General features: G+C 40.2%; 1 protein-coding gene across 47 annotated transcripts in view; it reads left to right on the top strand.

Annotated features, from left to right (window-relative positions):
- NRCAM (neuronal cell adhesion molecule) overlaps positions 1 to 27,482 on the top strand; it is a 314,145-nt gene that overhangs the window by 197,316 nt on the left and 89,347 nt on the right. For all 47 annotated transcript variants that reach the window (XM_030826464.1, XM_030826448.1, XM_030826445.1 and 44 more), the window contains one exon: positions 25,683 to 25,894. In XM_030826464.1, the coding sequence (XP_030682324.1) occupies positions 25,789 to 25,894 (106 nt within the window). In that variant the 5' untranslated portion in view covers positions 25,683 to 25,788. The remainder of the gene's footprint in view (positions 1 to 25,682; positions 25,895 to 27,482) is intronic.

Genomic DNA, 27,482 nt, shown 5'->3' with positions numbered 1-27,482 from the left:
CTGAACATCTTTCAGAAGGTGGGGCTCCATGAGCTGCGGAGGTTCCACAGGTGCCACCATTGCCCCTGGTAGCACTTGATGGGGCTTCACATCCAGATGTCTCGGCTCCTCTTACACAAATGTGAGGACAGCATTCATTTCCTGTCCAGTTGGAGACCCCCTATTATTCATCTGCTTTTGGAGAGAAGAGGAGGTGTTGAGATTATTGTGTTTTCCTTATACCTTAAAAAGAGAATAACTTTTTCTTTCCCTCAAAACACATGGAATTGGAAACCTAGAAACTCAGCGAGATCAATTAATAGGACTGGATACAGGCTCTGATTTCTGGTTGGGAGAGGACAACCCGGGGAAAGAGAGTTATTATGTGTTTGTTACAGGAACAGAGAAATTGTCTTTGGTTTTAGTCTTAACTACCAAGAGGCCCACAAGAAGCAATGGGTTGCCATTAGGAGACTAATAAAGGTAGGTGTTGTATAAATGATTGACGCCAGTTAAGGTAAATATTGTATCAATTGGTGTGGAGCATGAAGATGTTTCTGAAATTCCAGTTTGGTGGGCCATTTTTAGAGTGCTCATTTTAAGGAAAGGTAGAAGAATAATCTGTGTTATTGGTGAGACCCAATGACCTTAAGGTCCTTGTGATTTCCCCATAGTCCCAGTTGTGCAGTATCTTTTTTGATTAAGCCAAGAAAACATGTAACTCAGCTTATAAAGAATATAAGATAATTAAAAATAAAATAATGCTGCATTAAATATGTCTTTCTAGATAAATGAAACTAGGGCTTTACACAGGAAGTAGGAAAGAAGTTGCAGACCAGGCATGGAGGCTAATGCCTGTAGTCCCAGAGCTTTGGGAGGCCAAAGCGGGCAGATCATTTGAGGTCAGGAGTTCAAGACCAAAGTGGCCAACATGGTGAAACCCCATCTCTACTAAAAATATAAAAATTAGCTGGGTGTGGTGGCACGCACCTGCAATACCAGCTACTTGCACAGCTGAGGCAAGAGAATCGCTTGAACTCGGAAGACAGAGGTTGCAGTGAGCCAAGATTGCACCACTGCATTCCAGCCAGAGTGAGCCTCCATCTCAAAAAAAAAGAAACAAAGATGCTAAGCCATATTATATTTTCATATACATAGTATTAAACATAGTAGTAATATTATGGTATGTTTTAAAAACAGCAGGCAATGCAATCTGGAAAGACTGAATGCAGGAAGACTTGAGTGTATAATAGGGTAAATGCAGTTCAAGAACTCTTCAGATTGCTGGACTGGTATGAGGCCTGGCCCAGGTCACTTTCAGCTGTCTGACATGTGTTCCTTGCTGGTGGCACCCACCCAACATGAAAATGAGCTTTCTGATTAAGTCATCCCATAAGCCTGTGAGCCAGGCTCTGTGGAGTGGGTCAGATGAATGACTTCTAGCTTCCTAAGTGGTTTCTATGTGACAGTTGTGCTCGTGGTAGGGGTAAGGGTTTCAGAGAAGCACCCCACCATGATTTGAGGCAATTATACAGCCTGGCTAATGGCTGAACCACACCAGCACCTGCCAGATGGTGCTGGCAGGAAGCAGGCAGGCCCTGTTTTAGCACTGCCTGATGCGGAAGCTCGGAGTTAGGGCAATACACTGCAATTGGCTCTTATGGCCCTTTGCACCTGTTAGTGAAGAGGCCAGACTATTTGTGTCATTCATGCACAGAGGATTTCTTTCTTTCTAACCTTTGGAGTTAGTGTTATTCTCATCTCGCACTTGGAGAGAAAGAACATCAGTTCTCATTTCTGCACAAAAAGAAAAAACAATAGGCAAGGAAAGTAATGAAATTCTTTTCTGTGAAGGTGCTTCATGAACACAGTGAAATAAAGCAGACAGATAAGATAATATGATTTGGTTATTCGTCCTGGAATCTAGAGCCTGAGATGAAATTGAGGGTTTTCTGCCACAGGGCATCCACGTGGTTCCTGTGGGGGCCGTAGGGATGAGACACTCACTGTAACTAAACACCTTAGAAGATGAGAGTTGTGTCAGTGGTCTCCATGGGTTTATAATGTTCACCTTCCTTCCTATGCATTCCCCCAAGTCAAGATGGTAGCCAAGCTTGAAGAGACATTGAAGATGTCTGGGAAATGCTTCTCCACGTGGTAGCTTCTGTACTTCTGCCTAGAGTGAAGGAATTTGCACGAAGGGAGTCTGTAGTTATGCTTCTAATGAGGCAAAGGAGAATAAAAAGATAAGCCAAAAGGCTTCGTGGTGAAAGTACATGACCCAGTGGAGGAAGAAAAGGGGAAAATCTAGCCAACAAAGCAGAGCACTTTTTACACTGTGAGTCAAAATGAGCCAGGGAAAGCAGCTCAGCACCTTGTTTTCCAAAGGAGATGGAGAAGGACCAAATGCAGAGACCTGAGAAGAAATGACCCCAGAAAAGGGTGAAACTGCACATCTACAGGTCATGCCTTATATAAAGTGTGTCCTATAGATCTTCAGGGAGTACATGTGGAAGAAAAAGGATGCTCAAGACTTATAGTAATAAGGACTTGTCTGCTGTTCCCATACTGTAGAAAGATTATGGACTTTGAATCCATAGGACTGGGTTCAAATTCTAGTTTGAATTCTTGCTGTGTGGTCTTGGATGAGTTATCTGGCCTCTCTAAATCTGTGTCCTCCTTGTATAAAGGAGACAAGTGAGAGATTCAAAACAAAGGTAGGCACAAAAGTTCTCAGGGAATGTCTCTTTCTTTCGTGTTCCCTATTTCAGCCTTGGAAAAAATACATACATCAAACACACATACACACACACCCCACATCACTGTAGTTGAGGAGTCCTTCTGTAGGGGAGGTGGTGGGTGCATCAAGGGGCCAATCATGGGTGATGCACTCTTGGAGCATGAATCCAGGGTATGAAATTTTGCAAACCCAATCTAAGACTGCCAACCGCTTGTGTTAGCCTAGGGTCCCCCAAAAGCTGAGCCAGAGTCTACTTATGCACAAGCCTTAGTCTCCGGCTCAGCATTTGGGGGCTTGTGCATAAGTAGCTTGTTTGGAAATGTGATCCTCAGGAGCAGAAATACAGAAAGGGGGAGTGGAAGCAAGTGAGGGGAGAAGCCAACACAACCCTGCATCGTTGCATTGGCTGTTTGATCCCCGTGGACTGGTGAAAGGGTTTATGAAGTGTTTCAGAACTGTCTGCCAGGGGATGAAATGGAGTGCCTTTATCCACTGACTCCAGATCTTCATTGGTCTAGAATGGCCCTCATAAGACTAACTCCCCTGCACTGCTGGGTTGTGGTTGAGTGCAGAGTGGATTTCTAGAACTATTAACCAAAGATTAGAGATGCCTAGGGCAGGAAGCAAGAGATCCCTATGAGGGTCAAGGTGAGGCCACTGTCCTAGAGCACCTGTGCCAAGCTGCTCAAAGCCTCCAGGAAAACAGGTGTCTACAGCTGTGGCTGAAATAAGAGGAGCAACCAAGAGGATTTTGAAGTGGTGCACACGAGTGGTCCAATACAACAACTCTAATGGGGACGTCCTGTCTTTTTGCCTGGAAAGAAGATGCTAAAATAAAGAATTCCCTGGAGTGTCTTTGGCCTTTCAAGTCTATGATTCATGGAGATAAAACCAAAATTTGCTAAAAATCTGTTGATTAATAAAATATAAATAGACACAGCAATAACATTTGCTAATTTTATTCTCCAAATGATACCTGTCAGCTGTAGACAATGTATGGAGCAAAATAGAGCTATACTATCTACTTACTGGACAACAGACCTAACTTAGGCAGTGGTGATATATGCTGAAAACAAAGAGAGCAGTGCTTGGGCTTGAGGAAAATCTAGTGGAAAGTCAAGTTTATTGATCCTTAGGAGCACAACTTTCACCTGGGTCTTAGTGGGTTTTATAATGATTAGGAAATCTTATTAAAGAAAAAACTTTGGAAGGGGTGCTGGGTGCTTTTGGAACAAAGGAGAGGACATAGGGAATATTTCCAAGTCAGCTTGGACCCAGACAAAATTATAAAGTGGATTAAGTTTGTTTTTAGCCCCTTTCTGTCCACCAGTTCTCCTCATGTCCCCACATTCACTTCCCCTCCATTAGTGTCCCCCTTTATGAACCTAGTACCTAGTACCATACTGGCCTGCTTAGATGCCTCTGTGCAATCAACCAGTTGATTTTTATTGATACTTCCAATGTACCTAGAACCTTGCCAGGAATTGAATACAAGAACACCCCGCATCATAAACCTTCCCCAAATGGCCTATCCTCCGGTCTCAAGTCCTGCCCATGATGGTAGATAACTTAAAAGGCTAATTTATATACATTGTGCCCAACACCTGTTTATGCACCAGTCCAGAGCCTCGGTCTCCCCATCTCTTGTTCCAGCTCTGTGTGGGCCCCAACCAATTTCACACCAGTACCCCTCTCATCTCCCACCTAACACTCCCGTGTTGACATCACTGCAGACTCCACTAATGCTCACGCTCTGGAATGCACAATCCAGAGGTGCAAGGGGGTGAATCAGACCAAGCACATCCTGGAAGTAAGTTCTTCTCCCTTTCCCCGCTCCATCTCAGGGCTGGTTCTGAGCTGCCATTTATCCACCTTCTTGGGAGTGTGGTCTGTGGATTGAGCAATCAGTCACACTCGGCAGCTCACTACTCCTCCATATCTGCTCTCCATCCTTTCCAGCATCTCTTCCCTTGTACGTCATTCCTCCCTAAGAGTATAGACCCCGATAAAATAACAACCCATTCATTTTTTTCAATAAATATTCATTAGGTATTTACTGTGGGCCAGGCACTGACTCTGGCACTGTGAGTACAGAGATGAACTTTTATATTCAATGACTTATCTGATATTAGATGTCTTCTCAGAATCCATATTGTTTAATGCCCTTTCTTGGACGTCAGGAAATCCTGGCCATGTGGTGGAGGGCTCAGCTTGCCCTGAATGGGTTAAGGATTAGAAATGGTTTGAGAAACGGAATAGGAAGCAAAACTAGACAAAACCACTCAGGACCAGGTTCTGAAAGCAAAGATATCAGGCACTCTTCCCTCATGGAAATTGTCTGAGCCTCCAGACAATTAAGAGGTTCATTTTTCAAAAAGCTTTTTCTAAAATTCAAATTTTATTTTAAGTTCTGCGGTACATGTGCAGGATGTGAAGGTTTGTTACATAGGTAAGTAAGTGTGTGCCATAGTGGTTTGCTGCACCTGTCAACCCATCACCTTGGTATTGAGCCCTGCATGCATTAGCTATTCATCCTGATTCTCTCTCTCCCTCCACCTGCCGACAGGCCCCAGTGTGTGTTGTTCCCCTCCCTGTGTCCATGTGTTCTCATTGTTCAGCTCCCACTTATAAGTGAGAACATGTGGTGTTTGGTTTTCTGTTCCTGCATTAGTTTACTGAGGATAATGGCTTCCAGCTCCATCCATGTCCCTGCAAAGGACATTATCTCATTCCTTTTTATGGCTGCATAGTATTCCATTGTGTATATGTACCACATTTTCTTTATCCGGTCTGTCACTGATGGACATTTGGGTTGATTCCATCTCCTTGCTATTGTGAATAGTGCTGCAACGAACATACACATGCATGTATCTTTATGACAGAATGATTTCTATTTCTTTGGGTATATACCCAATGATAGGATTGCTGGGTCAAATGGTATTTCTGGTTCTAGGTCTTTGAGGAACCACCACACTGTCTTGCACTATGGTTGAACTAATTTACATTCCCATCAATAGTGTCAGAGCATTCCTGTTTCTCCACAGCCTCGCCAGCATCTGTTGTTACTTGACTTTGATTTTTAAAAAGGCTTGTTAACCAATTATTCAACAGTTTATTTAGCAAATTTGTATGGATTTAAGTGGTACTTCAAAAAGCTCACAATTTAGGGAGTAAAAGAATCAACACTCATTTTAGGAAGTGATGAGTATACTTATAAAAGTACATATGAGTTCTTTAGAAGAGGGTTAACAAAGACATCTTCCTCTACAGAAACTCTGTCCAACAGAACTTTCTGTGATGATGAAAATGTTCCATTCTGTGTTGTCCCAACACAGTAGCCACTAGCCAGCCCCATGTGGCTGTTGGGCACTCAAATTGTGGACAGTGTGACTGAGGAACTGGGTTTTTAATATTCATTAATCTTAATTTGAATGTAAGTAGCCACATTTGACTAATGGCTGCTGTTTTTGACAGTGCAGTTCTAATGGTTGACATTTTAGTGGAGTCTCCAGGAATAAGTAGGTGTTATCCAGGCCACAACCAAGTAGAAAGTGGAGAAAGCAGACTGGGTCGAGAAAACAACAGTGAACATGGACATCAGAGTGCTTGTTTGTTAGGCTTGTGACAGAGTGAACAACAAGAGAGAAGGCTAGAAATGTACTCAGAGCCTGTGTCATCATAGGCCTTGTGATTTTAACTGTCACCATTTACTAAGGGTCCACTAAGCTCCTGTCACATCGCTATGCTCATTCCGTATTTATCTCAACAGCCCTGGAGGTAGGTAAATTAGCCCCATTTTGCAGGTGAGGAAACTAAGGCACACAGAGCTTGTTGAACATAACCAATGCAACACAGCTTGTAGGTGACAGCACCAGGATTTAAACTAGGCTCTGACTCAACAGCCTATCCTCTTTTTACTTTATCACTTTCCCCCACGTGGGCCTGTCACATGGGAAATTTGGGCTTCATGTCCTTATAGGCAAAACTGTTCTGAATTGGGGTCTTTCCCTAGACAAGAATGTATGGTGTAAAAACAAGGAGGGAAAGGAGTTGAGAGGGCTGGTCAGAAAAATGAAGGGTGGCCCATGGGACCTAAGCTGGAAAGAGAAGGAAGTGAAGAATAGAATTTTTGGAGAGCGGGAATAATGTGGAGCTGAAGGACCGGGGGGCAGGAGGAATAATTAAGAGAAAGCACCACACACAAGGCTGTTGTGGTCAGAGGGAATTATTGCCATTTTAGCGGGCTTTCAGCCAAAGGACAACCTGGAGCATGTTTCGGCCCTGAAGCTGAGGGTGTTAATTGCTGAAGGAAACTGGCAGAATTCCCATCACAGCACACAAAACAACCACCTCCTCCAACAGGCAGAGACCCAGACTCCTTCTCTGTGTGAGAAAGTGGACTTCAGAAACTGAGTCTGAGCTTGTTTTCTTTTATAAATCTCTACTTTTGGTGGCTTATTTTTGCTTAGGAAGATAGAGATCAGTAGCATTGAGTTTGAAAAGTGTTCATAATCCTCAGCATGCCAGGTGAAGTGGAGACAAGGAGGAGGCAGTGTGGCACGTGGAGAAGAGAAGGGTGTGAACGCTGTCATCTGAGACGCTTGATGAAACTGATCCTCTCTGCCTGACTTAGGTTTAATAGCTCACATACCTATGAATGTGAAGTTAAAAGCAATTTTGATTTGAAATCAAGGTTATGTAGAAATGAGTCTTAATATATCATAAAAATCATTTCAAGAAATCCTGAAAATTGTCATGAACCCTTATTAAGGAAATTGATTTGCAGATGATGATAGAAATAATTTTTTCATGAAAATGACAAATGTAGCTTATTTTCATTGACATTATTTATTTTCATTAGAGTAGGCTGCTGTCTACACTTCTCCTAAAACCACTCTTTCAATAATACATTTAGATTCATGTGCTAATATATCTGCCATTTCTCTCAGTATCGCTTAATATTCTGTGTTTAGAAACAGGTATATTGAATTTATATTGGGACTAGAGTATTATATTCGAAAGCACTTACCAGGGGCAAAGGCTATGAGTGTATCCTCTGAAAGGTGTCTTGATTTGGAAAGCACAGGATGTTCCAGTTAACTTTCTTATTTATAGTGTTTTGAAGTATAATTTATATACCACAAGATCTACCCATCTTAAGTGTAGTTTGGTGAGTTTAAGTGCATTTTTAACAGCAAACTTCACCCCAACCTAGCTACAGAACACGGCCGTCGACTGACAAAGTTCCCTCCTGCCTGTTTATAGTCAGTCTCCTCTCCTACCCCAGGCCGCAGCAGCCACTAATCTGTTCTCTGATTCTATAGTTTTGCCTTTGTTTCTTTCTTTTCCTTCCTTCCTTCCTTCCTTCCCTCTTCTCTTCTCCTTTCTTTTTCTTTCTTTCTTTCTTTCTCTTTCTTTCTTTTTCTTTCTTTCTCTCTCTCTCTCCCTCCCTCCCTCCCTTTCTTTCCTTTCTTTCTTCCTTCCTTCCTTTTCTTTTTCTTTTTTTTTTTTTTTTTTTTTTTTGACAGAGTCTTGCTTTGTCGCCCTGGCTGGAGTTCAGTCCTTGGCTCACTGCAACCTCCAACTCCCGGGTTCAAGTGATTCTTGTGCCTTAGCCACCGGAGTAACTGGGATTACAGGCGTGCACTACCATGCCTGGCTATACTTTAAGAGACTGGGTTTTGCCGTGTTGGCCAGGCTGGTCTTAAACTCCTGATCTCAAGTAATCTGCCCCCCTTGGCCTCCCAAGGTGCTGAGATTACAGGTGTGAAACACCATGCTGGCTATACTTTTGCATTTCTAAAGATTTCATATAAGTAGAATCATAGATGGTCTTTTGTGTCTGGCTCCTTTTACTCAGCATAGTTTTGAGGTTTCATCCATGCCACATGCTGTTGCATATATCAGTAGTTCATTCTTTGTTATTGCTGAACACTTTTCCATTATATGAATATACCACATTTTGCTTATTATTTCATCAGTTAACGGGCATTGGATCTGTTTCCAATTTTTCATTATTATAAATAATGCTGCTATGTATATTTGCATACAAGTCTTTGTGTGGTTATATGTTTTCATTACTCTTAGGTAAAAGAGTAGAATTGCTGGATTGTATGGTAAGTGAGTGTTTAACTTTTAAGAAATTGCCAGGTTGGGCATGGTGGCTTATGCCTTTAATCCAAGCACTTGGGAGGTCCAGGTGGGTGGATTACTTAAGCTCAGGAATTTGAGACCAGTCTGGGTAATATAGTGAAACCTGGTCTCTACAAGCAATAAAAAAACTAGGTGGATATGGTAGAACATATGCCTGTAGTCTCAGCTACTTGGGAAACTGAGGTGGGAGGATGGTTTGAGCCCAGGAGACAGAGGTTGCAGTTTGCTGAGATCATACTGTTGCACTCCAGCCTGAACAACAGAGCTAGCCCCTGTCTCAAAAAAAAAAAAAAAAAAAAAAAGCAAAATTGTTTTTTCAGAATTGCTATATGTTTTTATGTTTCCATAGCAATATGTGAGGATTTCAGGTTCTCCACAGCCTCACCAACACTGGACATCATCAGTCTTTTTGAATATAGCCATTCAAGTGGGTGTGTGGTAGTATCGCATTGTGGTTTTAATTTACATTTCCTTAATGATAAATGATATTGAGCATCTTTTCATGTGCTTGTTAGATATTTGTATATCTTCTTTGGAGAAATCTCTAATGAAATTTTTGTCCATCTTTTTATTGAGTTGTTTTGTCTTCTTAGTTTTGAATTGTAAGAGTTTTTCTACATGTTGTAGATACAAGTCCTTTATTAGATATATGATTTGTAAATAGTCTGTGGCTTGTCTTTGCATTTTCTTGTTGGTTTCTTTTGAAGAGCAACTGTTTTTAATTTTGATGATGTTAAGTTTATCAGTTTTTTTCTTTTGGTGTCATAGCTAAGAAATTTACCTAACTAAGGTTGCGAGATATTCTCTTATGTTTTATGCCAAGGATGGAAAAACTATTGATTTTTATTCTTTAGAACAATGATTAACAATCGCCTGGACGCCACAGCCAGGGATTTGGCAGTCTCTGGTAGCTTTGTGGTTTCGTGGTTGGGGTAGTGATAGGAGCAGGAGGCCGAGTATATTGTTGTCATTGTAAATAATTGTAACTTGGCCCCAGCAGCCTTCTGTCATCCCTGCTACTGAGCACAGTACTCAGAAAAACTCCCCCCTGCCTATTTGCCATCAGTCTCCTCTCTGACCACTCCCAGTCTCAGGCATCCATCGATCTGTACATAATTGATATTCAGGTGATTGAGTTAAATTTAATTGAATCCTCTAAAATTCCCTGCACATTTCACTCTGTGCGTGAGAAGATGGCACCCTTGATAATCCTTTTGAAAGAAAAGTTCTTTAACTCACTTACCCAGCTTAGCACTTTGAAACTCATCTGATATTAGCATAAAAACAAAACTCAGTAACAGCATTTATGTCCCCTTACAACGGGCACCAACTTTACGTTTCTTCCTCATCACCCTCATTTAGTATCCTTCATCCCCTTCTGGGCACTTGCCAGAAACACACTATACGCTTGGACTTTACTCATGGCTTCCCTCTTCTCTCCCTGGAGTATTATTGTTACTCTTCCAGGGCAAGGTAGAGCTCAGGTTTCACCGCCCAGAGTCTTTCCTCTTCCCTCTTGAACACAATTGGATACATCTTACTTTCTGCTCCCATAGGGCCTAGATCCAGCTCCTGGTGGAGCACTTACCACACTGTTTTGCATTTAGTTATATTCTCATACAGCTCACTGCCCACCCCCAAGCCCAGCTTTGAGCACTTCAAGGGTGTGAATTATGTTGAATTCATATTTGAATCCCCCCTAGCATCTAAAACTTCATGGGTATCCAATAAATGTTGTTAATAAAATGTTTGAAGCCAGTCCTACAAAGAACTCTAAGTGCCTTAGACGCTGAGATAATGCTGCAGCTTTAAAGCTTCTTAGTAAAAATGACAACTCTTCCCTTTAAGTTCTGTCATTTCAGATATGTCCTGGTCTGAAAGTCTGCTCAGACATTCCTGCCTCTGCAGAGTAGCCTGCACTTTCTTCTCAATTTTGTAGGCTTGCCTTCCACTTAAAATATTCAGCATCCAACGTAGAGATTATTGTCACTTGCTTCCCCATCTTGAGCAAAATTTTCGCAGAAATGTATAGAGGACAGCTCGTCTCCATCCATACCCTTGCTCTCAGTTCAAACCAAAGTACATCTTTCAAACATGACCGTTTTTCCTGCATCTTGCTTGGTGGCTTGTCTGATGGCTTAGTCCAATTTACCAAATCTGTACAGAAGAACTAGGTGTCTTGATTTAGTTAAATGGACAGAGAAAACACTGAGATTTATCTATCTCCTATTCTTATAACCAACTTTGATAAAAATCAGAAGTTAAAACCAAGCTCCTGCTGAGTATTAACAGGCCTTCTACAGCTATTTCTGGAAGGCTATTTCTTTAACTTTTATTTTAGGTTGGGGAGTACATGTGAATAGAATGGAATACATTTAGATCTTCCAAAAAATAAAAACTGTTTTCTCTGCAAGGCTTGTGAGAGGAGTTGGAGAGCAACAATTAGTGTTTTATACTCTAGCAAGGGCCTACAATAGTCTTATTTAAAGTTCTCAAAGGAGACAGAAACCTAAATTTGGAAAGCCTTCCTCAGACAGACTAACTGGACGTTTTTAAGAAGCTGCTCAGTGAGGTGCGTTCAACTTTGGCAGGCAAGAAGCCACCCAACTTTGCCTGCTTAATCCTCAGCCAGCTGACCACGCAGAAGTAGGACCTTTAGCCATTTCTTCTGCCCGTTCCTGAGCAACACCCACACCCAATACCTCATAAAAACTATATGCAGTTATTCTTTCCAGCTCTAATGATGTCTGTAGATTCTATCTCCCACATCCCTTGGTCTCAAATCTTATTCTTAGGCGTCTCCCTGGTACTCTTTCTGCTGCCACCTCCCTGAATTTCATTCTTTACCCAATCCTTTCATTCGTAAATTCTGTTGGATGCTCTGCCAGGCTTTTGTTTTCTGTTTTCTGGTTTGTTTTGATTTTTTTTTAAACAGTCTTGCACTGTCACCCAGGCTGGAGTGTAGTGATGCGATCATAGATCACTTCTGCCAGGCTTTTGAATCACCTTCTCCCCAAAATGTTGCCTCTCATATTATCCAACTTGGCCTCACTAGACACAGGTGCAGCAAGTGATGCCACCCAGAAACCACTGCTCAACTTCAGCTGAGAGCCCCGAGCCCACTCCTCTCTGAGAGGGGACTGGGCAGACTTGCATGGCCTGTTCACCTCATTCTTCCCTTGGTTGAGACAGCACCATGTGGCTGGCACTTGCTTCCCCATTCCTGCTTGTGCCTAGACCCAACAACCAGCAGCCTCAAAGGATCTAATTTTTAGCTGTCTTCCCATTTCTGGTCTTGGTTTTTCCCTCTGTGCTGGCATCTCCGTGACCATCATTATTGGTGGCTGGCTTATTTGACTCTTTTCTATTATAGCAGATTTGTCTCTCATAATTCAGTGTTAAGTCTAGGAAGGCAGACCTTAGAGACCTTCAAAGCATAAGCCCTTACAGGGGATCTTCTAGTAAATTTTTCTTGAAATCTTTGTGATTCCTTTAATATATTTAAAGAAATTAATTTTTGTAAGTATTTTTAGCCCAGTTTATTTGTGAACTACCACAATTTCTGAATAAAAATGATAAGAATAAACACAACATAACTTGGAAATATATTACTTCCACAACATTTCTTCTTTTCTTGCTTTTTCTTTGTCCTCATTCTCTTTTATGGCTAAATAGTACTCCATTATATATAAGTACTACATTTTCTTTATCCATTTATGGGTTGATGGACACATAGATGGCTTCCATATTTTGGCTGTTGTGAATAGTGCTGCAACAAACATGGGAGTGCAGATTTCTCCTTAATATACTGATTTCCCTTTTTTGGGGTATATACCGAGCAGTGGAATTGTGGATTGTATGGTCGCTCTATTTCTACCTAAACTGCTCTTTGAATTGACATTTCTTTCAAATCATCACAATGGAATATATTCTTTCTATGGAGTCCATTTAAATCATCGCAATGGAATATATTCTTTCTATGGAGTCCATTTAAGTGGTGGTGAAAAGAGAGTGTGGTTTTATAGAAAAAGTGGTTCCTGAGAAGTCACAGACAGCAGAATTGAGCAGGAGTACACATTGAGACAGCAGAATATTCCAAAGCTCTTAAATTGTTGGGTTGATTAAATCTCACAGTACAGAGAACGTTGTTTCTAACATTCATGCTTTTGTGTACTTACCTTTCACAGAGGACGTGGTCTCCTGAGGAGTTAATATTTAACTTCCAAGAAACTGATTTATATTCTAAATGCTTGGGAGAGGGATGCTCTTTGGAGTAAACCTGATAAATTTTCTTGCAAACAAATGGCCACTCGTTGATTTTTTTTTTTATAAAGGCAGATATTCACATAGCCTGTATAAAGAAAATTAAATGCACCAGGAGTTAAATATTTCATGCATTACTCTGCTGTTTTGCTGGTAAGTTCTTTATAATACAACATGCATATCAGCAAGTGACTGAGATTTGTTCTTTATATGAAACAGCCTCTGGCTGGAATGAAGAATTTTCAGCTATTTGATTTGTGATAATATACCTTCCCCTGCACTGATAGCAAGTGGAAAATACAATTCTTCACGTCATGTCCATCTCTATTTCTCATTTTCATGGTTCCGTTATGATTACAGAGAGCCTGGATACATTGGCAAAATATATTTTGAAATGTGGCTAGGAAGGTTATAGTAATCTGTGACATGTTGGGAGTGATGCCCTTTGGGTTTGGTAAATCTGAGCCTTTTGCCTTCCCAATCCACATGCTCAGGCCCTTGTTTGGGGGAAGCACAAGCTATAGAAAAGAATGATTCATAGATGCAGCTGGGAGGAAGACAGAGGAGGTAGCTTCAACTAGCTAGCACCCACACAGCCCATCATCATCATCATCATCATCATCATCCTGCTCCCTGACTAATCGCCAAGATGAAACAATAAGATGGCCATCCTCTAGGATGTCACTTCTGAAACTCTTTTCAGAAAAAGCACTTCAGATTGATTGTGAATAGGCCATGCTCCCCGTGGCAGAAATACTAGTGTTCACTAAATATTCCACCCACACCCCAGCATTTCCCAGACTCTTTGGTAATTGGAGTCATTGACTACTTCTGCTCAATGGGTTGTGAGCGAAAGATCAAGTGTGTGCATCACTTCTGGTTGGAGGAAGGTAAGAGCAGGAGAGCATGGGGACTTTGGAAGACATTTGTTGAGTCGGCAGCATCACAAAATGGTGGCATCTCTGTCAGCCTCCAGCAGAGGTGCCTGCACACCCACACTGGACAATAGAACAGGCCAAGTATCAATTGTATTATGTTAAGCACTGAGACTTCTAGGTCAATTTCTTACTGGAGTAGAACGTGAATAGTACCCCATGGACATCTACCATGAGGTTAATTCTCTCTCCTGCTCTCTCTTCTCCCTGCACTACTACCCTTCGCACTCATTAGGAAAGGAGTACACATTGAGATTTTGACCTGTGCACTGCGTCCCTACCCTGACTGGTTCATACCATTCAGCAAGCATAGCAGGGTTTATCTTTGAAATGTGACACAATATTTTTCAAAGTGACTAGCCTGCCTGGCATTTCAAAATGCTATTTTTTACTATTAAATGGCTACCATTTTGCCATGTGTTGCTTTATTGACAAGTGGATAAGGTATAGCATGTTTAGAATATTAATATCCTGAAGGGCCTTTTTTTGCTGAAGTTTTTAATAAACTATTTCCAATCCTTACATCTTCTCAGTGCTATTTGTAGAAATCTCAGTTTACAGGAAGATAAATAGAGCTAGAGCTTGTTTCAGTGACTCTACAAATGTTTCTGAATATGTTGCTCTGAAGACCCATATTCAGAATTAAATTTTCATTTCTCAGACTTCACTTTTAGAGCAGTTTCCTACTTTCCATTTTTGTTTTTAAATGGAACTTTGTTTCTGTTTTCTAATCTGAAGGGAATCAGCTGAAAAGTGGACTTTGTGAGGAAGGAAGGGGCCTGTCCCTGTGGTTTGGCCTGCCCCTCTCTCCTCCCTGCTTTCTTCAGATTACCTGTTTTGTGGGAGAGTGAGAAGAATAGAAGCTGGGGCTGAGCTCAGCTAGAGTTCTAGTATGATTCACGGAGATGGGAAAGTAGGAGGGGTAGACTAACAATATTGGACTCTCATCCTGTTCTCTACCTTAATCTTTGCTATTCTGCATTAGAAATAAATTAATATAATGCCTAAGACAATAAATTAGGCATAATTTACAATTATGCTAAAATAATATTTTAGCATAAACAAATTTATGCTAAAATAATGGTCAGTGTTAACCACCTTCTATTTATTCTGACTGTAAGGTAAGTTAAGTATGTGCCCTTTGGCTGCACCAACATATATATAGAGAAGTATCTAGAAAAACCAAAAAGGATAGATTAGTTTTGAAGAGAAGTCTACGTTGCCACACTATTTACTAATTTAGGTTCGGCCATGACCTTGTAATGAGACCTGCACATTTGGATCATCAGTCCTCCTAAATGTGCATGTTAGTATGTTTCTTGTTGCAAGAAACAGCCAATTTCAGTTTATCTTAATTCATTATTACAGATATCTATGGCTATATAATAAACCATTCCTAAATTTTGTGACTTAAAACAACAATTTATTTTTTCTTATAATCCTGAGGGTTGGCAGGATGGTTCTTCTGTTGCATGTCATTTAAAAAGTCACTGGCTCAGCTATTTTTAGCTGGGAGCTCAGCTGGGGCCAGAGAGTCCAGGATGGTCTCTCATCTCCCGGGATCTCTTTCCACTGGCTTCTCATCATCAGTAGTATGGCTCATACTTCCCAGAGGGAACATTACGAGAGGATAAGCTGCAGTGTGCAAATGGTCATCACACCTCTGTTCACATATTGCTTGCTAAAAATCCCACTGGCCAAAGCATGTGACATGGCCAAGCCCACAGCCATTGTGAGAGTTGACTATGCAAGGGCATGGATACTGGGAAGGTTGCTTCCTGGGGCCACCAGTGCGACAGTCTACCTACCATATTAATGAAAGTTTGTTGTAGAATACACAAGACTGGAGAAAGACAGGAAGATGTCTCAACCTCAGTCACTAGTGTGGCAAACTTCACAGAGAATTGGAACGTTGTTTGGGGTACCAAGAAATTTAGAGGCCTGGTTATTGTAGTGCAAGAGTAGTAGGTGCTTGTTATCACCTATCCAGTGTTCTGGTGATGTCATGGCCACTCAGCTCTTCTCTGTCTCTGTTTCTATTGATCCTCTGCTGCCCACTGGCTTCATTTTGCACTCGATGCCTCATATCTTTTGCTTACTCATGCTTGCTCCTACTGCCTTGCCTCTATTTGACCTTTGGCTTTTGTTCCTGCTCCAAACCGCTGACTCACTCTCTCTCACATTCACCCTCTCTATGGGAAAGGAATTTGTTACCACTTAGTTGGTCACTCTTCAGGGCCTCACAAGCAGCCAAGTCAACTCACAGGCTCTATGTGGCTCCCTGCCTTTGTTCAGACAAAGGCTGAACACCCACTCTGATTCTTTTTGCCTTGGTCAGAATGATGAGGTCAATGCAGAAGAAAAACTGTGAGCATGGCAGGCATTCAGGGTGGAGCAGTCTCCTCCCCACTCTGTTTGGTGAATTGTGATTGGATTGGAAGGTGGGATGAAGAAGGAAATTCCCTTTCATTTGCAAAGAACTAGTTCGTTCCTCTTTTTCCCCAACCATCTTTCCTTTTCCAATCAGCTCTCTCATCCCAGAAGCCAATCCTGACAACTGTCATCAGATATCTGGCTGGACAAGCCTGGAAAGTGTGGAACAGGTGCCATCCTCAGTCAGGGTTGCTATTAGTCTCACACACATGAGCTTTTCTTTTTTTTTTTTTTTTTTTTTTTTTTATTATTATACTTTAGGGTTTTAGGGTACATGTGCACAATGTGCAGGTTTGTTACATATGTATCCATGTGCCATGTTGATTTCCTGCACCCATTAACTCGTCATTTAGCATTAGGTGTATCTCCTAATGCTGTCCCTTCCCCCTCCCCCCACCCCACAACAGTCCCCGGAGTGTGATGTTCCCCTTCCTGTGTCCATGAGTTCTCATTGTTCAATTCCCACCTATGAGAGAGAACATGCGGTGTTTGGTTTTTTGTCCTTGCGATAGTTTACTAAGAATGATGTTTTCCAGTTTCATCCATGTCCCTACAAAGGACACGAACTCATCATTTTTTATGGCTGCATAGTATTCCATGGTGTATATGTGCCACATTTTCTTAATCCAGTCTATCGTTGTTGGACATTTGGGTTGGTTCCAACTCCTTGCTATTGTGAATAGTGCTGCAATAAACATACGTGTGCATGTGTCTTTATAGCAGCATGATTTATAGTCCTTTGGGTATATACCCAGTAATGGGATGGCTGGGTCAAATGGTATTTCTAGTTCGAGATCCCTGAGGAATCGCCACACTGACTTCCACAATGGTTGAACTAGTTTACAGTCCCACCAACAGTGTAAAAGTGTTCCTATTTCTCCACATCCTCTCCAGCACCTGTTGTTTCCTGACTTTTGAATGATGGCCATTCTAACTGGTGTGAGATGGTATCTCACTGTGGTTTTGATTTGCATTTCTCTGATGGCCAGTGATGATGAGCATTTCTTCATGTGTTTTCTGGCTGCATAAATGTCTTCTTTTGAGAAGTGTTTGTTCATGTCCTCTGCCCACTTTTTGATGGGGTTGTTTGTTTTTTTCTTGTAAATTTGTTTGAGTTCATTGTAGATTCTGGATATTAGCCCTTTGTCAGATGAGTAGGTTGCAAAAATTTTCTCCCATTCTGTAGGTTGCCTGTTCACTCTGATGATAGTTTCTTTTGCTGTGCAGAAGCTCTTTAGTTTAATGAGATCCCATTTGTCAATTTTGGCTTTTGTTGCCATTGCTTTTGGTGTTTTAGACATGAAGTCCTTGCCCACGCCTATGTCCTGAATGGTATTGCCTAGGTTTTCTTGTAGGATTTTAATGGTTTTAGGTCTAACATATAAGTCTTTAATCCATCTTGAATTAATTTTTGTATAAGGTGTAAGGAAGGGATCCAGTTGCAGCTTTCTACATATGGCTAGCCAGTTTTCCCAGCACCATTTATTGAATACGGAATCCTTTCCCCATTTCTTGTTTTTGTCAGGTTTGTCAAAGATCAGATAGTTGTAGCTATGCGGCATCATTTCTGAGGGCTCTGTTCTGTTCCACTGATCTATGTCTCTGTTGTGGTACCAGTACCATGCTGTTTTGGTTACTGTAGCTTTGTAGTATAGTTTAAAGTCAGGTAGCGTGATGCCTCCAGCTTTGTTCTTCTGGCTTAGGATTGACTTGGCGATGCGGGCTCTTTTTTGGTTCCATATGAACTTTAAAGTAGTTTTTTCCAATTCTGTGAAGAAAGTCATTGGTAGCTTGATGGGGATGGCATTGAATCTATAAATTACCTTGGGCAGTATGGCCATTTTCACGATATTGATTCTTCCAACCCATGAGCATGGAATGTTCTTCCATTTGTTTGTATCCTCTTTTATTTCATTGAGCAGTGGTTTGTAGTTCTCCTTGAAGAGGTCCTTCACATCCCTTGTAAGTTGGATTCCTAGGTATTTTATTCTCTTTGAAGCAATTGTGAATGGGAGTTCACTCATGATTTGGCTCTCTGTTTGTCTGTTATTGGTGTACAAGAATGCTTGTGATTTTTGTACATTAATTTTGTATCCTGAGACTTCGCTGAAGTTGCTAATCAGCTTAAGGAGATTTTGGGCTGAGACAATGGGGTTTTCTAGATATACAATCATGTCATCTGCAAACAGGGACAATTTGACTTCCTCTTTTCCTAATTGAATACCTTTTATTTCCTTCTCCTGCCTGATTGCTCTGGCCAGAACTTCCAGCACTATGTTGAATAGGAGCGGTGAGAGAGGGCATCCCTGTCTTGTGCCAGTTTTCAGAGGGAATGCTTCCAGTTTTTGCCCATTCAGTATGATATTGGCTGTGGGTTTGTCGTAGATAGCTCTTATTATTTTGAGATATGTCCCATCAATACCTAATTTATTGAGAGTTTTTAGCATGAAGGGTTGTTGAATTCTGTCAAAGGCCTTTTCTGCATCTATTGAGATAATCATGTGGTTTTTGTCTTTGGTTCTGTTTATATGCTGGATTACATTTATTGATTTGCGTATGTTGAACCAGCCTTGCATCCCAGGGATGAAGCCCACTTGATCATGCATTCAGGAAACCCATCTCACGTGCAGAGACACACATAGACTCAAAATAAAGGGATGGAGGAAGATCTATCAAGCAACTGGAAAACAAAAAAAGGCAGGGGTTGCAATCCTAGTCTCTGATAAAATAGACTTTAAACCAACAAAGATCAAAAGAGACAAAGAAGGCCATTACATAATGGTAAAGGGATCAATTCAACAAGAAGAGCTAACTATCCTAAATATATATGCACCCAACACAGGAGCACCCAGATTCATAAAGCAAGTCCTGAGTGACCTACAAAGGGACTTAAACTCCCACACAATAATAATGGGAGATTTTAACACCCCACTGTCAGCATTAGACAGATCAACGAGACAGAAAGTTAACAAGGATATCCAGGAATTGAACTCAGCTCTACATAAAGTGGACCTAATAGACATCTACAGAACTCTCCACCCCAAGTCAACAGAATATACATTTTTTTCAGCACCACACCACACCTATTCCAAAATTGACCACATAGTTGGAAGTAAAGCTCTCCTCAGCAAATGTAAAAGAACAGAAATTATAACAAACTGTCTCTCAGACCACAGTGCAATCAAACTAGAACTCAGGATTAAGAAACTCACTCAAAACCGCTCTACTACATGGAAACTGAACAACCTGCTCCTGAATGACTATTGGGTACATAATGAAATGAAGGCAGAAATAAAGATGTTCTTTGAAACCAACAAGAACAAAGACACAACATACCAGAATCTCTGGGACACATTCAAAGCAGTGTGTAGAGGGAAATTTATAGCACTAAATGAGCTTTTCATTAACCGTGCTTCATCGTTTGTCTTAGATCTCGCAGTTACATCATTGCCTCATATTGTTCTATTTTCTTTCTTGTTACTGCTGTGCTAAGTAAAAGAGATGTGAAAAATCCTCTATTCAAATGGTCATTTGTGTTGCAAATAACTGGATTTCATTCAAAAAGACCTTGGTATTTTTTATAATCTAATGTCAGTGTCCCATAAGCTTTTTAATAATTTTCTAAATCTAAAATGTCCTTAAATTATTGCTTAATATATTTTTTATGTTTCTTTATGCCTGAACTCTCTCTGGAAGGATTCACAAAACTTGGTAATAATGACTGCTTCCTAAGGGAGAAAGGGAGTTGCTGGTTGCTTACTTTGCATTCTATGGTCTTTTGTACCTTATGAATATTGTACCATGTGCACACACTGCCTACTTGTAAAATTAACTTTTTAAAGTACATCTTGTCTACATTGTCTTAAATTGTTATTCCTTTAGAAGGCCAGGGCCCACATGTGGTAGAAGTCCATGGGGTCCTATTCACATGGAATCTGGTGTGAAGAAGCTCCTAAAGTTGTGCCATGGGCAGCACTGTGAAGATCTTCCATAGATATTCAGAAACCATTAGAGGTTTTCTTTTTTTAGCATCAGTAACTAAACTTGGTAATTCTGTTTGCTTATTGACTAATTACAAATTAAGAGGATATAGGAAGGAGGGAAATGCCAGGGACCTCTCTGGGTGTGGCAGTGTGAGATGGCTAAAAGCTCTAGAACCTTCCAGAACTGGAGCTCTAGATCTGGTACTTCACATATCACATGACACTTAAGCAGGTGACACCATCCTACACCTTGAATTCCTAATCAGTAAGTTAAGAAATGTAATAGAAGTTACCTTCTGGAATTGTTGGGAAGATAAGTTAATGCCTGGAGGAGACTCATCGCTGTGCCTGGCACATGGAAAAGGCTCCGTGAATGGTAGCCATTATGACTGGATTATTTTCTTGTCTGTTAAATGGGTAGAAATACCTGTTTTTCTGTTTTCTGGGGTTTTTGTGAATATCAAATAAGATCATTAGTTATAGTGCTCTGAGGAGTAGAGATTTTGAGCTATTATCAGGATGTTGTTCCATTATCTGTTATTTGGGTAAAAACCACGTGTTTATTGTTCACCATTCCTTAGGTACTAGTCCAGGTTCTAGTTACTACATTCCTGGTAGAGGCTCTACTGTGGAAGATTCCTTTAGACTAGAAGGAAATTAGAAACATGGTCCTTAAAGCTTCTCACAGTTTGTCTTGTTTGATCATTATCATCTCTATAGTCCTATTATCCCAGACTACTTTTTTCTGAGGTGCATTAATGATTGTGTAGTGGTGTAGATGTAATTGACTCTGTTGATGTGTTAATTATTAGTCGTCATTGCACAGTCTCAGACTTAAAATCTGCGACTGAAAAGCACAGCATGGCTAGAGATGTGCATTTGTGTACTTCTTCCTTAAGATAAATATTTGAAATATAAAAAGTGACCATCCCCAAGTTGACTGCTGAAAAATGTCTTTCACAGTCAAGATGATGTCATACCCACTTAGTTATCCAGTCACTGAGGCGAGCCACTGATGAGGCATCAGAGCAATAGTTAGTGTGTCAAAGGGCATCTAGTCACATAAGCATATTTGTTTATCTGCTTGGAGAGTGTAGATCATGTTATGTGTTCAACCACCATGGAACCCATCCATGCTGGGATGCTGAAAAGCCCAAATAGAGGAGAATGAAATGGCAAGTAATGCATGGCCTTCGAATTCTGGTAGAGAGCTGATTTTTTAAATTAAAATAATTTCCTCCTTCATTTGAGAGAAAAAGAAAGGTTTTATTTTCTTTCTAAAGACAAGACTTCTTAAGTAAGCAACAGGAGAGCTGTTTCTCTCCGGCTTGATGTGAATCATTTGTCAAAACTATAGGGTTTTCTTTTGAAATACATAGTAAGTAATGCAGGGGAATATTTGCTCTGTGATTTAATATGAATTTGAGGCAAAATAAATAAGGGAACCTTGAATTGCATTTCTTTTCAATGATGAAAAGTTTATCAAAGAAGGGAACTTTTCCCCCTTCTGTTTCACAGGTTCCATAGGTAACATACGAAAAGTTGCTTTGAATGAAGTTAAATTAAATGAGATATGAAAAGGCTTTGCTGTTTATCATTACTCTCAGTCCTTTTAGCAATATGTGTGATTTTAAATATAAGGGTGATCTGTTTTTCAGAAGACGAATCTACCATTTATCTCATTCAATCATGCTTTAAAATATGTATGGCAAATATTTTTTGTACATTGTAAGCTATATTGTACTAACATACTCCTTAGCCTTGATTAAAAATCATGCTGCTATTTCAAATTGGGATTTTATTCATCGTAGTATAATTACATTAACAATTTAGTTTTAGTTCATGATTCTCACTTAATGAAGAATGACCATCATTTTTCCAAGGTAAAGTACAAGGCAGATGGGCTCCTACTGAGTCAAAGAATTGACGTCAATATCGAGAATGCAAAGCGGTAGTTTTTCTTTGTGCAGTGTGCAGAGTACATTACTCTCATCGAGAGAAATCTCAGTCTTCTGTAGCTCTATTTGATTTTCAGTTTGATTGAGTGCTGGGGACTTAATGATGTCCTTAGGCATTTGGATTTTCACCTATAAGGGCATACGTTGCAAGAGTGGGTGATTTTCCATGGGCAGGAGCCAGAGGATGGGCTGGACCATTGCTTCATCCTCCTCTAACAGAACCTACACTAGAGACGATTTGTGGCTAATGGTGCAGTTTAACTTAAAACTTCTGAGGAGAACCCTCATCTTCAGTTATCGTAGTTCATGACCTCCCAGCAGTATGAGGACTTATTAACTCATTTCTCTTTAAGTAAGTGCTTTCAATTTTTCTTAAAAATGCAGTTTTTTTCTTTATAAAACACTGTGATTTGATGTGTAATAGTTTACTCCATGTATGCTCTGAAAAAGCATAGAGGTTGATTGATACTTTCTTTTATATGAATTTGTCTAATGATTTTCTCTATATTGGAGGGTGAATAGTTAATACATCCAGGCAAAATACATGAAGAACTTACAACAGAAATTGTATGTAGCTGTTTAAGATCTTACAGGTGTTACAATTTATTAGTACATCTATTGGAAAGTATATTAGTTCTCCAGCCCCTGTCTGGAGAACTTGGCACTTAAGTCCAATAATCTCCATTAGCATGACACAGAAATCAGACAAATAAACCATTTTCCTTTTCAGAGTTTGGCTCTTTTGTTTTATCTCAATATGTATAATATGTAAGATCCGCATGTTTTCAATGCTATTTGTGTACGTTTATTTTTAACTTCCCTAAAGCTTATGTGAATTCAAAATTAGTGTTTCAACCAAAAACTAATGAGAGACCTAATTAAATTTGACTAAATGATCTAGATGTGCTTTGCATACACAGAAAGATAGTCTGGTTTGTATTTGTTCAGAAATGGTTGAGTGAGCTTCTATACCTGTGTCTCAATGCTTAATGGATATGAATGTTTGGATATTATAATATGGAAAGACATTTCCTGGCTCTTAAATGAAGCCAAATAATATGGATGTTTTATTCACAAAATAATATTTATGTAAGTATAATGTTTATGTTTAGCATATTCTTTTTTTGTTTTTTGTTTTTTTTTTTGGAGATGGAGTCTTGCTCTGTCACCCAGGCTGGAGTATAGTGGCACAATCTCGGTTCACTGCAGCCAAGCAATTTTCCCACCTTGGCCTCCCAAGTAGCTGGGATTACAGGCACCCACCACCATGCCCGGCTAATTTTTGCATTTTTTAGTAGGGATGGGGTTTCACCATATTAGCCAGGCCAGGCTGGTCTCAAACTCCTGACCTCAGGTGATCCACCCGCCTCGGCCTCCCACAATGCTTGGATTACAAGCGTGACCACACCCAGCCTGGCATATCTTTTAAAATTTGTTTTGCAAGAAGTGTCCTACTACAGTTTTAATCATGTTCAAATCAGAACTTGATTGCTAGCAAAATATGTTATTAGGATTATTTCATTTTCCTTTTGACATTTAAGCACTATTCCACACACAGATGTGATCATACAACTAATTTGATCATATTAACAAGAGATTGGTTTTTAAACCAAGCAGTATAAATATAAGTACAGCCTTAGGTAGATCATAGTCAAACTATCCAAACGTAACCTCAACTTCAAAGATTGTAAAGTTTCCTTTTCTTTCCCCTTTTCTCCTTTCATTTTTTTTCCTCCAAATATTTATTTACTACCTGCCATGTACCAGGCACTGTGATGGGCTATGAGGATGCAGTGGGGGATAGGACAGATGCCATCCCTGCCCTGAGGAGACTTGCAGTTTATTGGAAAAGATGGACATCATAAAATATACAATTATACAAATAAAAATTACATAAATAATTCAGTACTTTAACTTGTGGGAGGTACAGCAGTTTATAATAATAACATCCCTCCCACCTTCTTGAGAGAGTCATTGGTTGCCCCACCTCTCTTCATGAATGAGAGGACATGATTAAACCTATCATTTCAGGTAGGAGTTTGCTGTGGGATAGATCTCAATCTTCTATTAATATGTTTGTGTTCATGCTCTCCATTTTGCAATGGACACTTCCAATATGCAAGGCAGGCTATATTAGGTGTTGGGAGAGGGCTACAAAGATGACAGAGACAAAATCCTTTCCTGGAGGAGTAGAGAGCATGTATAAAATATGTGTACACACACAGTCTATTTATTAATATATACCTATGTATGTGATGTTTAAAACAAGGAATTTCAGGGATTCAGGGATGGTGGTGAAATAACTTCTAGTTTGGGTGATCAGCTAATGTTTCCTGGAGGTGACCTTTTAACTGATCCATAAGAAATAAATTAGACTTTGATAAGAAAATATGGTGGATAAAGGCAAATGAAATAGAATAAACAAAGACAAGAAGGCAGGAAAATTTGAGGCATATCGAAGGACTGACACAAGAAAGAAAAACAGAAAAGAATCATCAAACCAAAAAATGGTTATATGGAAATAAAAGGAAGTCAGGTTTGTAGGAGGAATTAAGCCCAGATGACTCAGGTTTTTAAGTACTTGTTTAAAGATACATTGGACTTTATTTGAGGGATCACATATGGCTACTCCCAATATTTAACCAGAGAAGGCCTTCCAGAAAAAACTAATCAGCACTGTGAAGGAGGGTGACTACAGCGAGGAAGACCCGAACTCAGAGCCCAGCTAGGTTCGTTGCTATAATCTAGGTGGGAGATGGGGAAGACCTGAATAGTCAGTGCTCGTCTGGTAAATTAGTGTTTTGGCTTTGAAGCAAATTTACAACAATCCCCTGAACTTTCCCAGAGATAATCTGTAGAATGGAGAAGCCACTAGGCTACCCCTCTAAAGTCACAAAGTGATTGCTTTCTAACCAGCTTAAAAGCCAAGTTTTCCTGATCTATTGGGAAAGACATGATAGCCTCTGAACCCTCATAATACAAATACCATTTAAAATGGAAAAATCGTAAGGATGGTAGACAGATTATGCTTCACATCACTACTAATATCTCTGAACTGATTTTAGCTGATTTATGAATAAATGATTATTCCAGTCTTGAGAGTTAAATATTTAAAAGTTAACTTTCTTTTAGAGTTCGTGTATAATACAGGGCTAGTTCTCTGTGCTGCAGACTTCCGCTCTTCATTTCCTTCTTTTTAATACATTATAATTATTATTCCTACTCTATCCTTTTTCAGTTTCCCGCATGAAAATTACTTAAACGTTGCACACAACGTTTCACAAAATCTTTTGTGAAAGAAGAAAAGGAAATTCAGTGTGTGGGTCTCAGCAGGAGTTAAGCTAATGCAGCTTAAAATAATGCCGAAAAAGAAGCGCTTATCTGCGGGCCGAGTGCCCCTGATTCTCTTCCTGTGCCAGATGATTAGTGCACTGGAAGTACCTCTTGATCGTAAGTATTAACATTTTAAAGCTGTTAGGCCCAGGAGTCAAAGCCTCCCAGCATTTATCATCACTCTGAACTGCGTGAATGGAGAGGGTGTCTGTGTGATACTGAAAAGCTAATCAAAATTAATTTGGCTTTTACCTTCAACACCTGGTGTTTATAAAGATTCACACTGTAGAAGTGGCCATTGAAATGGTCAGACTCACAATTCCCTCCCTGTCATTCTCCTTCTTCCCCCTCAGGTGCCTTTTGTCTGCCCTGCTGGGGATGGCCTGAGAAGGATAGAGTTGTGCAAGCTGCCTGATCTTCCCAACAGGCGACTCTTTAGAGAAGCAGTCCTGCAAGAAAACTATATGAGCCACTTTAAAATGATCATGGAGACCTCCCCACTCATCCCCTCACCACTTTACTCTTGCCCGTCATATGCTGAGGGTGGTCTGCAAAGATGAGGGGAGGCTCCTTCTGCCAACTCCGTGCCCCTCAGAATCCCTAAACCACCCCATAATTCATTTTTCTTGCTTCCGACAAGGCGCATCTCACTTTCCAATTTTGAATCTTAAATGTAAGTCTGGAACTAGGAAAGGTATCTTATCTAGAGCCTAACAAATAGTCTTATTTGGTTTAAACAATGTGGTCAAATGCCAAAATGCAACTGCTGAAAATACAAGTAATATGCAAAAACACTAAAATGGAGCACACAACAGCTACTGTATTAGCTCTCCATTTTCCTAGTGGTAAATATATACTGTGCTCTTTCTGCTCTGGGTGGCCTGTTTGTGAAAAATAAAGATAATGTGAAAAATAAAGATAAGTTCCACCCGGTCACTTTTCCTGCAAATGGAAAGCAAAATTTCAAATCTGGACAATTACTGTACTTCAGAATCGATTTCTCCTTTATCCCTCACCTGCATGACCTCTTTGAAGCCATTAGCTTCCTGAATAGAATATCTGTTTGGCAAGCTTTCCAAGGTGCAAGGAAGATAGCACTTTCCTGGGTCAATTCAATTGTTGGGATGTCATTTTTATTTATTTTTTATTATTATTATTATTGCCATAGAGGTTGCAACTGCCAGTGGGAAGACATTAAGGAGAGATGTGGTTTGTCCCACACTTTGTTGACTTTTTGCTGTGCTTCTATAAAGTACAATAAAATGCAATGCTTTTCTTATTTAAAAAAAAAATTCATCCAATGACCTTAATTTCAATTTTCAAAAAAATATACAATTGCTTAAGCCCATTGGAGTGGGAATGCCTAAGTAAGCATTTGCCCTGACAGATACACAGGAGGGAAAGAAAAGCATTTGAGAGAAATGCTTTTGCTCTCTCTCATATTAGATATATTCCCCCTTAATCTGACTGTTCAGTCTATCAATCAGAGGGAAACAGTCACCTATGGCTAACTCAATTATCACTGCTAATGGAGAACAGGCATAACCATGATGAAAAGAGAGTCACAGAAAAACCCAGGTGCTCCTATATTAACCTCTGCAAGTAGTAACGACAGACAGCACTGTGGAATGATTTGAATTGCATGCTAATGTAATTTCTTCCCTGCCCCTATTTCTTACATCGTTTCTCTGCTACATGAACATCT

The sequence above is a fragment of the Nomascus leucogenys genome, chromosome 13, assembly GCF_006542625.1.
Source record: "Nomascus leucogenys isolate Asia chromosome 13, Asia_NLE_v1, whole genome shotgun sequence".
Classification (NCBI taxonomy): domain Eukaryota; kingdom Metazoa; phylum Chordata; class Mammalia; order Primates; family Hylobatidae; genus Nomascus; species Nomascus leucogenys.
The sequence above is the reverse complement of the archived record's forward strand: the minus strand, read 5'-3'. Positions and strand labels throughout refer to the sequence as shown.